The sequence below is a fragment of the Nicotiana attenuata genome, chromosome 7, assembly GCF_001879085.1.
Source record: "Nicotiana attenuata strain UT chromosome 7, NIATTr2, whole genome shotgun sequence".
Lineage (NCBI taxonomy): Eukaryota > Viridiplantae > Streptophyta > Magnoliopsida > Solanales > Solanaceae > Nicotiana > Nicotiana attenuata.
In genome coordinates, this window is record NC_031995.1 from 101,311,949 (window position 1) to 101,325,654 (window position 13,706).

Genomic DNA, 13,706 nt, shown 5'->3' on the forward strand with positions numbered 1-13,706 from the left:
GGGGGGGGGGGGGTGATGGGAATTCGCAAAAATGAAGGGGAATATCACACTAGGTGTTTTTTTTTTGTTTCTTCATGCAATATAATGAAGCAGCTCCATAAACTTGACCAATTTAAACAACTATTAACTTACAAGAATTAGCTCCACTATCTGTCTTTGTAGATATATCCCCACTACTTGAAATGGTTAGGTTCTGGATTGAAGCTCTTATATCTCCGAACAGCTCGGCTTCAATATGGTCTAGTGTCAAATTATCACTTTCCAACGTGGAGATTGAATCATCAGATTGCCGCACATCCTCCTCAATCATAGGTAAATTGTGTTTTTCACCTCCCTTAATAATGCTGGACAACTCCTCGGCATCAAGCACACCTGAATATGTTGTTTGTAAGTTTGAATTCACAATAGAGGATTACATAAATAAAGCCCCTTAATAGGGAGTATACTACCTGCATCTGTAAAGAAAGCACTATCCCAGGCTAAACTTTTGCGTAAATTGACCTTTCCTTTTCTGGCCTTTCCAGGCTCTTTTGACTCATGCAGCTGGGGGAACTGGTCATCACAGTTACCTTTACCAGCCATGTCCATTTCCTCTTGAATATTAGTAGCTCCTGAAAAACCAAGATTCTAGCCTCAGCATGATTTGCTGAACACAAAAATAAAATGATCTTCATACAAAGATACCACATTGGATATGCAGATGCAGCTTAGTACCTCTGTCAAAGGAAAACAGTAACATAAGCAAGAAAAATGCTTCTAGCTCTAATAAATTGTCATAGAAACCAAGGAGGAAACAGCAAAAATATCCACTCTTTAAGGTTTTATGGAAGAGAAAGTTTAGCCACTCTAAAATTTCTGTCGGGAAGTAATAACACTGATGTTCTTTAAGTTCTTTCAGTCACGGTCTCATATACGAGGAAAGGTCCAAATAGAGTTGAACCAAGTAATATTGCACGAGCATAATTATAGCAGGGTCGGGATAGCCCCCACTTCCCCCCACCTAATAACCGGATGTAAGGGTTTCCCCTCATCCAGCTGCATGAGTGTTAGCTCATGGTCAAAACTCCTCCGACATGAGTCCTAGTCGTTGCGCTGCGGTCCGTTTCCCGGCTTCGCTGTGCAATTTGCACTTCTGATTGGTTTCAGCCATCCCCAACCTTAATGGATGGACTATGAAGGGGTCAGTCAAGTGGTTCGGGTTTTTCAGGAACAATCTCCGCTCGCTGCTTCACAAAAGGTTGGCATCCTTTTCATTTATGAGCTGGTCAGGTCCAGGTCCAGCTTTAATTATAATTCTGAGATAAACCAAATACTGTAGCATTCTGAGAGCTCTTTAAAGCACAGGTTATCTTCCTCCAACAACACTACTTTAAACATCTTAGAAAAGTTATCTAAAGCTCTCTTCAGCCCTAGAACGGCCTCAAAAGTGAAAGGAATAAACATGCATGAAGCCCAAATATATGAACAACAACAACAACAACAACAACTACTACTACTACTACTACTACTACTACTACTACTACTACTACTACATCCCATTTGTGGTGGGATGGAAAACCTTGAAATTCCTAAAATTGCACAAATTCTTTCAACGGAAATCACATCAAACAGCCAAATAGTGTGAGAAAACTCAATTTTTTTTATCACATATTGTAACATAAAAAAACTAATCTTTTTAGTCAACAGTTACTAAATAAATCACCAGAAAGTGAAATAAGGTTTAAAGAAAACCAAAAATAAAAAATTGAATCCAATCTTTCGATGCAAAACACATTAAACAGCCAAAAGGGTGTAAGAAAATCACATTTTCCTAGATCTTGTCCAAAAAATAAACCAACTTTTTTATTCCACAGTTTCAAACTAAATAAAGAATCAGAAAGTAAAAATTACAGAAAAAAATGGAAAATAAAATAAAATTGAAGGAACAAGAACCTGAAGATGGGTATTCTTCAAGACCCCAAGAAGGAAGAGGAGAAGAAGAATTTATAATGAGACTGTCATTTTCTGAGGAGAAATCGATAAGATCCATTTTTTCACCCTCTTCAATTGACATTTACTTCAACAGATTCAGTGAATTAGAAGTAAAAAATCTAAAGCTAAGACTAATGAGAGTATCTGAATTCGATTTGAATTTGTGAGGTTCTTTGATTTAAAGGGGTTCTGAGCAAAAGTGGCGATGATAGAATTGGAGCGGTAGAGAGAAAAGGGGGAATTTTTTTTCTTTTTGAACTGCTAAGAGGCGGTTTTTCAAGAATTGAGAAATTAATAAATGAAAAATTGAAAATTTTGTTAGCCGTTTGGGCTTTAATTAAATAAATAAATAAATAGTATACTGATTTTGAATTGTTGACTTGGGTTGGCCATGTGTACAAGTACAACTAAAGTGGAGTATACAAATTGATAAATTATCTTTTTTATATTTCTTTTTTTCCCAACTAATAAATTGAGCAAGTCAGCTTGGATCTTTTCTTTTTAACAACTAGACATTAATTGGATCTATCAGAATCAACATGTCTACCTTCACGAGGTTAGAATAAGATTTGCGTACACAATATTTTTCTAAAATCTTATTTGTATGATTATATTGAATTATTTATCGTTGTTGTTATTGTTGAACTAGACAGTAATTATTGTGATATTATTTAAAAAGTAATTATTTGTCGTAAGATTTTCTTATTAGGATGAAAAAGTTAAATTACTCGAAAAATTGTGTGTATTTTAAAAGTGACCTTGACAATGTCATATATATATATATATATATATATATATATATATATATATATATATATATATATATAGATAGATAGATAGATTATATTCAATTTGATTTACGTGCATTAACAGTGCAAATATTTTTTACATTATTAGCGTAATTTAATTTGTTATTGATTACATTGTATTCAAGTTACTAAAATAACGCTCTACTAATTATAAAGGTTTACATGTAACTGCTTTTTAAATGATTTTTATATAAATAATTTTTAGAGAAGAAGTTAGAACTCGCTAAACCTTTAAAGACAAGCAACGCATAAAATCCGAAAGTGCTATTTGTACATCATGTTCCTGTATACTTTAAAACTAAGAAAATGACCTTTTTGGATCTCTTATGTGTGAAAGATAGATCATTTGTACATCATACCCCTTTACAATTTATAATTTTAGAAAATAGCCCTTTTAGATCTCTTATGTGTAAAAGAAATATCTCTTACGTGTAAAAGTGAATATCTCATGTGTAAAAAAAAGAGTTAGGATCATAAAACTAAAAACAAATTTGTAAACAGCCACAAAACCAATTGACCCGCTAATTTATATAGTGCATTTAAATTTCCTGAACCTAGGGTCTATTGGAAACAGCTTCTCTATCCTCACAAGGTAGGGGTAATGTCTGCGTACACACTACCCTCCTCAAATCCCACGGTGCGGGATAATACTGGGTATGTTGTTGTTGTTGTTGTTGTTGTGTCCAAAATGGCAAAGCAATCATCCAGGGGCGGATCCACCCTTATGGGTGGGGTTGGTATGGCACCCGCTCGGTTGGTAAAATTATCTTATCTTTATGTATAAAAAAAAAATTAAACTAGGTTAAATATATGATCCTGCCACTCCCATCCGCAAACTAGACAAATGTGTCATAACTGGTAAACCTTTTTGAAAGCTTTTGTCATGCGTAAAATTCAAGTTCGAATTTATCTTGAACCTTGTCTGACTTTCCCTTTTCGTTGTACTTTTTATTTATTTTCTCCCAGACATTTTCCTTTTTGGCTACCTCCCAATTTTCTATTTGTCATTTATTATTTTTATTTTTTTCCTCTATTCTATTACTTTATCTGTGATATTTAGCAAGAACACTGAAAAAAATCCAAATTTAAATTTTTATAATATAAGCATTTCTCTTAATCTCAAATCTTTTAGTTTTCTCCTTTCAAAATCAAAAAATTTGGGTCTTGATATTTAGATTGAGATCAAAATTGATTTATAATTTTTTTATTATAACATAAAAAATTGTGTTATTCTATGATTGTTAAAACACGATTTAAATCTCTTTAGTAATAAATTATGATGAATATTTCACAAGCATTAGATTTATGATTTTAAGTTTTGAGATCTTATAGTTTATCTAATTCTGCATTTACTTATGGGGTATAATTTATCTATTGATGATGTTTTTATTTTTATTTTTCTTATTCTTTTCGGTGGAGTTCCCTTGTTAAAGGTTTTATTTTACTTGTGCAAATTTATTTTTAGCATACAAAAAAATATAGTAAAAATGTTGATTTTACTTGTATTATTAATAATAAAAGTGTAGTTCCTTCTTCAAAATGTTAATTATATTTGCTTCTTAATGTGTGAGATGTAATTTTCACACGACAATAATAACATATACATCCAATGAAATTCCATAAGTAGGGTCTGAAAAATTGATGTAATTTTTATATTTGCAAATAAATTACTTATTAAATTACCCAAATAAACTACAAAAAATGAACCGGACAAACATTCTGAACAAACTATATATTAGTAGTTATTATAAGGTGTACATTAAAGGAAATTTTGGCACCTGTCACTTTTAAATCCTAGATCCGCCTCTGCTATCATCAGAATTTATATGTTAAACGAGTTATAGATTGCTGAAGATATGCGTATATATTAAGCAAAACTTTGTTTAATACGCCAGATTTGTTAATAATAAATGAAATCAGATGGGCTATTTTCATTTGAGAGTTAACAAATTTAGCTTGGTTCATTAGTTACCATTTACCAGATTGCGTTAATAGTTTATACAGAGTACCAAAATGGAAAAAACTTGTTAAACCTTGTGTTTATACTAAAAGATTAAATGTATGAGATATCTTTTATACATTATCTTTTTAACATTTAACCATTAGTGTAGTAAGATTTATTATCACCTTAATCGTGACCATTGCTCCTGTAAAGTCCAATTATTTTCCATGAGAAAATTCTCACGAGTATGCAGTAACCTATTGAATTTGGCTCAAAAATATTTTCCTTCCACCTATCGGGTCATAAATGCCCTCAACCTTATTTTTTGACTTAAAAATACCCCTAATACTAACGGGTGATTTGTTGGCTAGGTGGGGGCTTTATGAAAACGGAAAAGGGCCAAAAGTATCGCTTTACTATGCAAAAAGATTCATTTATATTCTCCGTTATACTATTCGTTCACTACTACCCCTGACGTTATAGAATTGGTACAAAAATACCCCTCTTCCGTTAGGGCTTCTACTATGGCTAACAATATCCCATGTGGCCTCACATTTAGCTGAGGGTGGACGCCACACAGCATGCCACCTCACTACCCCACCCCATTTTACCCCTCCCCCACTTTTTCCTCCAACACCACCTCCACATTCACTTAACCACCACCACCACAATCTTCATCAACCAGACAAACGCCCTTCCTCTCTTTTAACTCCACGAACCCATCACCATCAACATATCAACATTAATTGGCTTGGACATTTTGACAAACAGTTGGGAGTCACTTTCAAATTTTCGAACATATAAACATCGCGAAGTCCTGTGAGCATCACAATAATTCAGTACAGTTTTAACCTACCAATCTATCACCATTGTGTACTGTCTAACTCATGACTACATCAACAACTTCATTCTAACACACCCATTTATAGAATAATGTAAATAATCATAGTATAATCCCTTTCAAAGTAAAATTCGTTCATGAATGGTTCAAATTACTTAATTCTATCTCCTTTAAATAGTTACCAATAAAAGAATAGAGAAAATAAATACCTACATGGATTACAAATTCACTTTCCTAAGAGAGAAAACTTGTACATCCAGATTCCAGATGATGAACAATCACACAGTTCTCGTAGAAATCAGTTGGAATCACGTTAATCTTTTTTTTGTATAGATAGCAGCGAAGAGGATGGGGCAGCGGGGATATAGGGAAGCTTCTGTCATATTGAGAATCAAAGTTCATAACCTTTGTGCACACAACTCACACCTCTCTTAATTGTGATTCCATAAATAAGAAAAAACCCATGTGAGATCCCCTTCATTTGCAACCAGCATCAATGACCGATGTTCACCATCCAGCGTTATATCATATGTTTAGTTTACAAAGTACCTATGGGCTTATCGTTAACTAGAGGTAGCACTAGGCAGGGTTGATGAGGTGGTATGCCACATGGCGTCCACTCAGCGAAATATCAGGCCACGTGAAATGGTATTAGCCGTGATGGAGGATGCTAACGGCGGAGGGGCATTTTTGATCCAGTTTTATAACGTTGGGGATAGTGATGGATGAATACTATAACGGATGGTATAAATGATTCTTTTCAAATAGTAAAGGGGGTAATTTTCACCCTTGTCCGTTATGAAAATACACGCTTCTCTAGTGGTCTGCATCAAAGGTTAATTTTACATCTCCTGAGAAGGGAAGAGTATTTTTGGATTCATAAAGTAACAGAAGCAGACGGAGAAACAAGTCAACTGTTAGTCTTAAGTGCATATTTAAGGCAAAAAATAAGGTTGAGGACATTTATGGCCCAATAGGTGAAAGGAGCATATTTTTGAGCCAAATTCAATAGTTTAAGGGCATATTTGGTCATTTTTCGTATATTTTAAAGAAAATTAGGTTATCTTTTTCGAATTGAAAATTATTTTTTCATTAAAAAAAAAGGTCGACATAAACAAGAAATCTGGTAATCCTTCTTTATTTGTACTTTCAAAAATAATATATGTTGCTTTATAATATAATTTTACCTATAAATTTATACTTTGTGTCAAAACTACTCGGTTAGATGAACCCAGTGCCTAAGCTATGCTTTTGGGTTTAAATTTATACTTTCCACTTCCGCCACTGCATGGAAGTTGGCTTTTTTAAGGTAAGCTGCCGATGTGTTCCAAGCATTTAATTTTAAAAACACCATTTATGCCAATAATCAAGCAGCTAAGAGAAAAAAAACAGTTATTCATTTCTTGGAGCCAAAGATTGAATGCGACATACGTCCACCTTTATTTTGCTCAGCGGACGAGATCTTTCCCAGTTTTCCGGTAAATACAGTATTGAAACAGCATTTACAATTAGAAGTTTAGAACCAAGCATTTAAACATTGCAATGGTGGATAATTCAGGAAAAAGGGATCTTGATCAAGACTAGTCACGTCGACGTCGAAGATGGTGGAGGACAAGTCTTAATCAGCGCAAGGCGCAGCCAACACTACCAACATGATATATAGAACAACAACAAACCCAGTGTATTCCAACATGATATATAGTTGCCCAGACACAAAATAAGTATCCCCAAAATACGCTCTACTTAATACAAATTTCAGTGTCAATCACCTGCAATTTTAAGCAGCAATGACAAGTATTTCGATTAATCATACCCTTGACTACAGACATAAGTAACAGCTAACAGAGGAAAACCAATTACTTGAAATCTATATAGCATCTTCTATACATCTCAACACTCAAAAATAAGAACAACTTCGAACTGTACATCCATTACTCAACTATCAAAACCAAAATATACTTTAAGAAGACTAGCTGCCAACATGTTTTATATTTCTGAAAGGAATACATAGATTCAACCAATGGACAGACATCGAATTCTCTTAGTCATCTTTCCCGGTTTACTTTCTACTATCCAAAACATTTCTAAATGAAAAAAGAAGGGTCGGTAGTTAATTTCGACTATGTGCATCAAATTTTCATATTAACATAGCTACCAAGTTAACTATTTAATCAATACGGGGAAAATCCTGCAAACACCTAATGACGAATTCATCTAACTTCAGTTTCAAACTCCATTCACTTCAAGAGACGCTGCATACTTCCTTTTACGCTTTGAGGTACAAGATGCTTTGCGTGGTGATGGAGAATATTGTAGGCGGTAACTGATGAGTGATGGACCAAAAATACTAAATTTCCCCGACGTGCTAAAAGCAGTTTCAGCATCAGCGCGCCTCTTGAAAACAACTTTCCCTCGTTTGCTCTTGTCAATAACTTCAGTCTCAGATTCACAAAGTGGACCATACTGACTAAATATTCTGTTTAGATCTGCTATAGGAGGAATTGATTCTAGATCTGAAAAGTTAAGAACCAATGCAGTTGGGGAGTACTCAGAATTTCCATGCACAAGAACAGATAGATTTTCTCTTTCTGAATTCTCAACCGAGCCACCTACTTCTTGTTTATTGTTCAAGCTTGGACTCAGGCCTGGAGAAGTATCCCATTTAGCATTAGGAAAATCCTCTTGATTTTGGACCTCAAATAACACCTGATCCTCAGGGTTGCATTGAATAATCCTGTCAGTCCAATAAGAGTCTTCAATACCTTCTATTAACAATGTTTCAGGAGAGGCTGAGTTGGATGATTTCTTCTCTATATGCTTTTCTGCCATATTTGTGTGGTCTCCGGACTCAGTAGTTTCCAAGCTAGTCATATTTCTGTAATCACAAAACAGACCAGCTAGTGATAACAAAATGCTATACCCATTCATGGGATCCCTGGCAGCCAAATAGAGCTTTGAGAGCATCTCTGTTGGAGGAGGGAACTCTTTTGGAATCAACCGTTCTTCAGGTTTCACGGGAGCAGGTACGGAATCTCCAAACCTCACATTTCTCGACTTTTCACTACGCTTACCAATTCTTCTTTGGGAACTTCCATCAGTAGACATGAGAATTTGGTCTGCAGATTTAGGTGGTGAAGACATCTTATTACCACTACTTTGTAACACTGCCTTTTTCCTTTTTTTTGCCTTGGAATCACTAGGCAAAGAGTCAAATGCTAGACTTCTCTTCTCAAAAGACATAGACTTCCTCTCCCGCCCAGCTCTCCCTCTAGATTTCTTCTGATTATTTGGTATGCCTGAACTGCTCCCATATACCAAGACGGACATTGATTTTTCTTTTCCAACTTGGTGCTCATCAACCCCCGCGTGTCGACGACGCTTTGTAGAGGAAGTACCTTGGAGATCTGAATTTTCCTCTGAAGCCACTCCTGCCACATCACTAGCATCTTTCTCCCCATGCAGTGGTTCAACATCATTATCATTCTCCAAATCACTATATTCTTCTATTACTGGGAGCTCGTAATAACCCTTCCAGCGATTAAAGGCTGCCAATTGAGCTTTTGCCAATATAAATGACAATCTATGAAACCTAGAATGTGGGGCTGCAGCTGCTGACTTCAGTGATCTAACAAGCTTGGCAGGGTTAAATGAGGTTTCATCTGAAAAGTAGTCACCTCCAACTCTCATGCTTGATTCTGCCCTGATACCAGCATTCATAACAATCTGGGATTTCATTTTTGCCCAGGTCTCCTCCTGCAAACATGGGCAGGCCAGCCCACACTGAATCCGTCGAGAGACTTCATCTAGAGCACGGTCCACGGCATGAGAAAAGCGTTCTGAATTGCTCTGTTTCTCCATTTGAGAGAAGTACATCTTAAATGGCTTAATGCGAGATGCTTCATTCCATGCAAATGTCTGGTCACCAAAATATGCTATCAGATAACTGTCCTTTTTAAAGTATTTCATTGCTCTGTCTGATGCAGCAGAAGGCTCAAATATCTGCCCAGGCCACCAAGGATGACTCCTCACCTTACCCCAAACTAAATCAGACACATAAAATTTACCTTCCTCTTCCATTCTGTCCTCATCCCCTCGTCTTTCTGGAACAACAGCATCAGGCCGAACACCTATGCCATCTTCATTTTTCAACTCAGCTTCTATCAGCTGTTCTTCTTTTAATCCATCTTCATTCCCATTAATATCCACCCCTTTAAAGTCACTATTAACTACTATACCATCAGGAACAAATTCATTTTTCCCACCTAATACGTCTTGCATGACACTTCCTTCGACTACATTCCTATTTCGGGCAAGGTGTGAAAACCCCCCTTGAGCATCACAAACATGGTTTTCGACACACGCAACACTTCTCAGGTCTTCGAATTGATCAAATTTTTTCCCTGTGCTCTCATTCACACCAAGATCAGCAAAAGGTTCAACATCAACCCTATCATTTCCTAAAAACCTCATTTGACCATCGAGATCACCCGAATCCAAATCAATTTCCACATCTAAATCTTCCATTTGCACTCTTAAACCCTCACCAACCTCATTACCTTCTCCAAAAACCTTAACCCCATCAACAACAGATTCACCAACTAAATGCTGATTACTTCGATTCTCAATTAGGGTTTCATTTCCTAACTGACCAACACTAACAACATTAATAGCCTCGTTTTTCACCTCAACATTAACAACTCCGGAATTTAGGTCAGCAGGATCGTATTTTGCCGACATGAAGAAACCCTAATCAATACATAACAACATAATTATACACATGCATACATCGGGGAAAACAAACTTAAAGGAATATGAAAAAAAAATAGCAAAACAATAACTACATTGATTAAAGCTGTTCAATTCAAATTCAACACATGCAAAGAGATTTGCAGTGTTTACCTGGCGTAGATGCTTCGTCTGAAAGCTATGAAACCTCTGAATATTAATTTTCCTTGAGATGGAGAAATGGATATATAGGGAGAGAAACTTCCAGAAAAATATGAGTGTGAATTTTGTGTTTCTATTTCAGTGAATCCTTTTAATTTTTTAATTTTAGACTGTATATATATTTTTGGGGTAGGGGGTGGGGCGTTGGTGACTTGGGGGGGAGGGGGGTAAGAATTTCAATTAGCGTGAAAAGATGTAAAAGGACTGCCGTTGAGTTGTTTGAAATAACACGTGTCATTATGATGTCGTTTTTTGGTATGACATGCAAAAAACAATCAAGTGGTATTTGAGTAAATCCGAAAAAATTCACATATTGTTTGAAGCTACCTTAATTGTTATTTTCTTAAGGCAAAATAGCCTAATCTATATCTATATCTATCTATATCTATATCTATATCTATATCTATTTACAATATTAAAAGCACGAAGGCCCTTAGCGAAATATTGTTCGCTTTTTTTGCCCTTTATAAGTATATTTCATGTGGGATAAAATTGTAATATGTAAATATAATAAACCAAATTATCGAAATTAAATCAGGAATTAATATCAATTCAGACTTAGGATTCTTTTACCAAAATTGTGCCAAACACGTAATAAGCGGGCAACTTTAATCAATATGGCTAACAAATAGTATCCAAGCAATTACGCTCACTTTAGATTTAGGATTCTTCCAAAATTTGCACAGCAATTAATGCTGTAGAACTAGGATTTTTTTATCAAAATTTCAATATAATATCACTTTATAGTCTTTAAGTGCCGCCAGTTAATATCTCCATTTAATTTTATTATGGACGAAATTTCTTTCAAAACCCTTTTGCCTTCCCCCCATAGTAAGCAACCACAATCACATAGGTAATTTTTGGTCTCTCTCTCTTTGCCTTGCTTTTCGTTTCTGTGGAGTGTGTTTTTGTTTGATACGTTACTTGATATGCTTGTCGTTGTTCTACTCAATTTATTTGTATATTTTTTTCCTTTTGTTTTGGATATTCTTGAATTCAAAAGATATGAAGTCTAAATTTGTAGAAGTTTTGATAATTAATTCAGGGATAGATGTGTTGCTAGACGAAAGTTGAAGCCAACTCAAATCATTTGATTTGAGGGTTCAGAAAAAATCTTGAAACCTTTGAATTCAAAGATCTTTGAGTTGAGAGTAAAGAGACAAAATATTTATCCAAGAAAAATTAGTTGCTCTTTGACTTTTTATTGGTTATGTCTTAGTATGTATATATATATATATATATAAACATCTACGATTTCATTAAAAGAAATCTTATAGTCGGTTCAATATGTTTCGATTTGGTCGGTTTAGTCGGTTTTTGAAGATCCATTGACACCCCTAACTATAATCATAGCTGTCAAAATGGGCTTGGCCCGTGAGGCCAGCCCAACCCAACCCGTTACTTGGGTAGGGTTGGGCTAGGATTTTTTGAGCCTATTTAAAACTGAGGCTTATAAGCCCGGCCCAAGTCAGTCCATTGGCCCTTGAGGCTTGATCGAGACTGGGGCCTGGCCGGCCCGTGGGCCAAAAAGTAATTAGTTTCAAATTAATTACCGTTAAATGTTTAATATTTTAAAAAAATAAAAACTAAAAAAATTATTTACTATAATCCCCATTCCCCAACCCTAAATTGCTCATTTGCCTTTCCATATCAACTAGAATTTAGATTTTTGACATGCATATAATATGACAAAATTAGTTTTTCTTTTGCTTAATTAGTAACTAACTCGAAAAGCCTTAGGTAGCCAATAAACTCTTTTTCAAAAGAAAATAGTACTTTAAGTGGCCAATGATCAAATTGGATTACTTTAATATGTTATTAATATTTAAACTACTATTCAGTATAAATAAAGATCAGTTTTATATATACACACACAAAAAAAAAGACCACTAACAAATTTTAAGAATTTTAAAAATTTTATGGACTATAATGATGAAATCAATAAATGATGTTAATCCTACATTAAAAAATTTCAGTATATAAATTTATTAAAATAATCCCTGAATCTGAGGAAAATAAAATTAAGAAAATATTCATGTAACTTTAAAAAAGAAGAGCAAGAGATATAGAGAATTTGCATTTCAATTACGAGATTCCTCGTCAAATTTCAACCTTTTGTACGCTCTAAGCAAATAGAAGTTGTTTACATGATTAATTGACTATGTCACAAAAAAATATTTAAGGATTTAAAGAAAATTCTTTTTTTTAAAAAAAAGAAAAATTAAAGGGCCGGCCCGCCCTAGCCCGCGGCCCTCTTATTGGCTGGGTTGGGCTGGCCATTTTAAGGCCCATTCATATGGCGACCCGACCCGTCCAAACCCGCCAAATTTAAAAGCCCACGAGGCTTGGGCTGGGTTGGGCTGAGCTGGCCTGTTTTGACATCTCTAGATAAATAACATATTTCAAGAGTCTATTTTTATCTAATTTAGTCGATCTAACCAGTAAAGTCTTAGTACCCACTTTATACATAGAAAAGATAAAAAAAGTTATTTTTAATAAGACTGTTAATCTCATTACACAGGTATAAGAAATGATGTATTTATGTAATCGTCACGCATAGATAAAGTAATTTAGAAAGAAATTTTTAGGTAGAATAAGATACAATCAAATTAATTTTTTTTGAAGGATTGTTTGTACGTATTTGTCGAATTTGGATGCCTCATGTGATACGAAGACATTTATGGGATAAAGTTACGAGTTTTAGCACTCTCATAAATTGAATAATATGTGGGGAAAGAATTTTTTAATAAAATATCATACAAATATTTTATAATAATTAACAGTAAATATATGTGTGCGCAATGCACATATCCAAGTGGATGTAAAGCTAGGAGTTCTTTTTATATTTCAATCAGAGACCGCTTATATAATATTTTTGTATGATGAAGCATCAAAATAAACTGAAGTAAGAACCACTCTACCCGAATTCCTAAAAATGATTAATGTTTATCAGTATTAGGAAGACACAATTTTTCAATAAGTTTTATTTTATAACGCAAACACATATTTTGGATATTATTCATATAATTTTAAAAAAATATTATTATTGACACATAATACACGCGCAACGCGCGTACCCAAAGACTAGTACTATATTAAAAGCACGAAGGCCCTTAGCGAAATGTCGTTCGCCTTTTTTACCCTTAAAAAATTAATTTTACACTGGATAAAGTAGTAATTTAATTAATTTTCTAAT

The 13,706-nt window shown here is 34.5% G+C and overlaps 2 protein-coding genes across 2 annotated transcripts in view; both read right to left on the reverse strand.

Annotated features, from left to right (window-relative positions):
* Window positions 1-2,248, reverse strand: part of LOC109229587 (chitinase-like protein PB1E7.04c) — a 7,616-nt gene extending 5,368 nt beyond the window's left edge. Inside the window, exons 1-3 of the mRNA XM_019395083.1 lie at window positions 1,933-2,248; window positions 450-611; window positions 133-372 (exon numbers count right to left, since the gene is read on the reverse strand). Of these exons, the coding sequence (XP_019250628.1) occupies window positions 133-372; window positions 450-611; window positions 1,933-2,053 (523 nt within the window). The 5' untranslated portion in view covers window positions 2,054-2,248. The remainder of the gene's footprint in view (window positions 1-132; window positions 373-449; window positions 612-1,932) is intronic.
* LOC109229588 lies at window positions 7,420-10,586 on the reverse strand. Its single transcript, XM_019395084.1, has 2 exons — window positions 10,463-10,586; window positions 7,420-10,309 (listed from the first exon to the last, which is right to left on the reverse strand). The coding sequence occupies exon 2, from the start codon at window positions 10,298-10,300 to the stop codon at window positions 7,790-7,792; it is 2,511 nt and encodes an 836-aa protein (XP_019250629.1). The 5' UTR covers window positions 10,301-10,309; window positions 10,463-10,586; the 3' UTR covers window positions 7,420-7,789.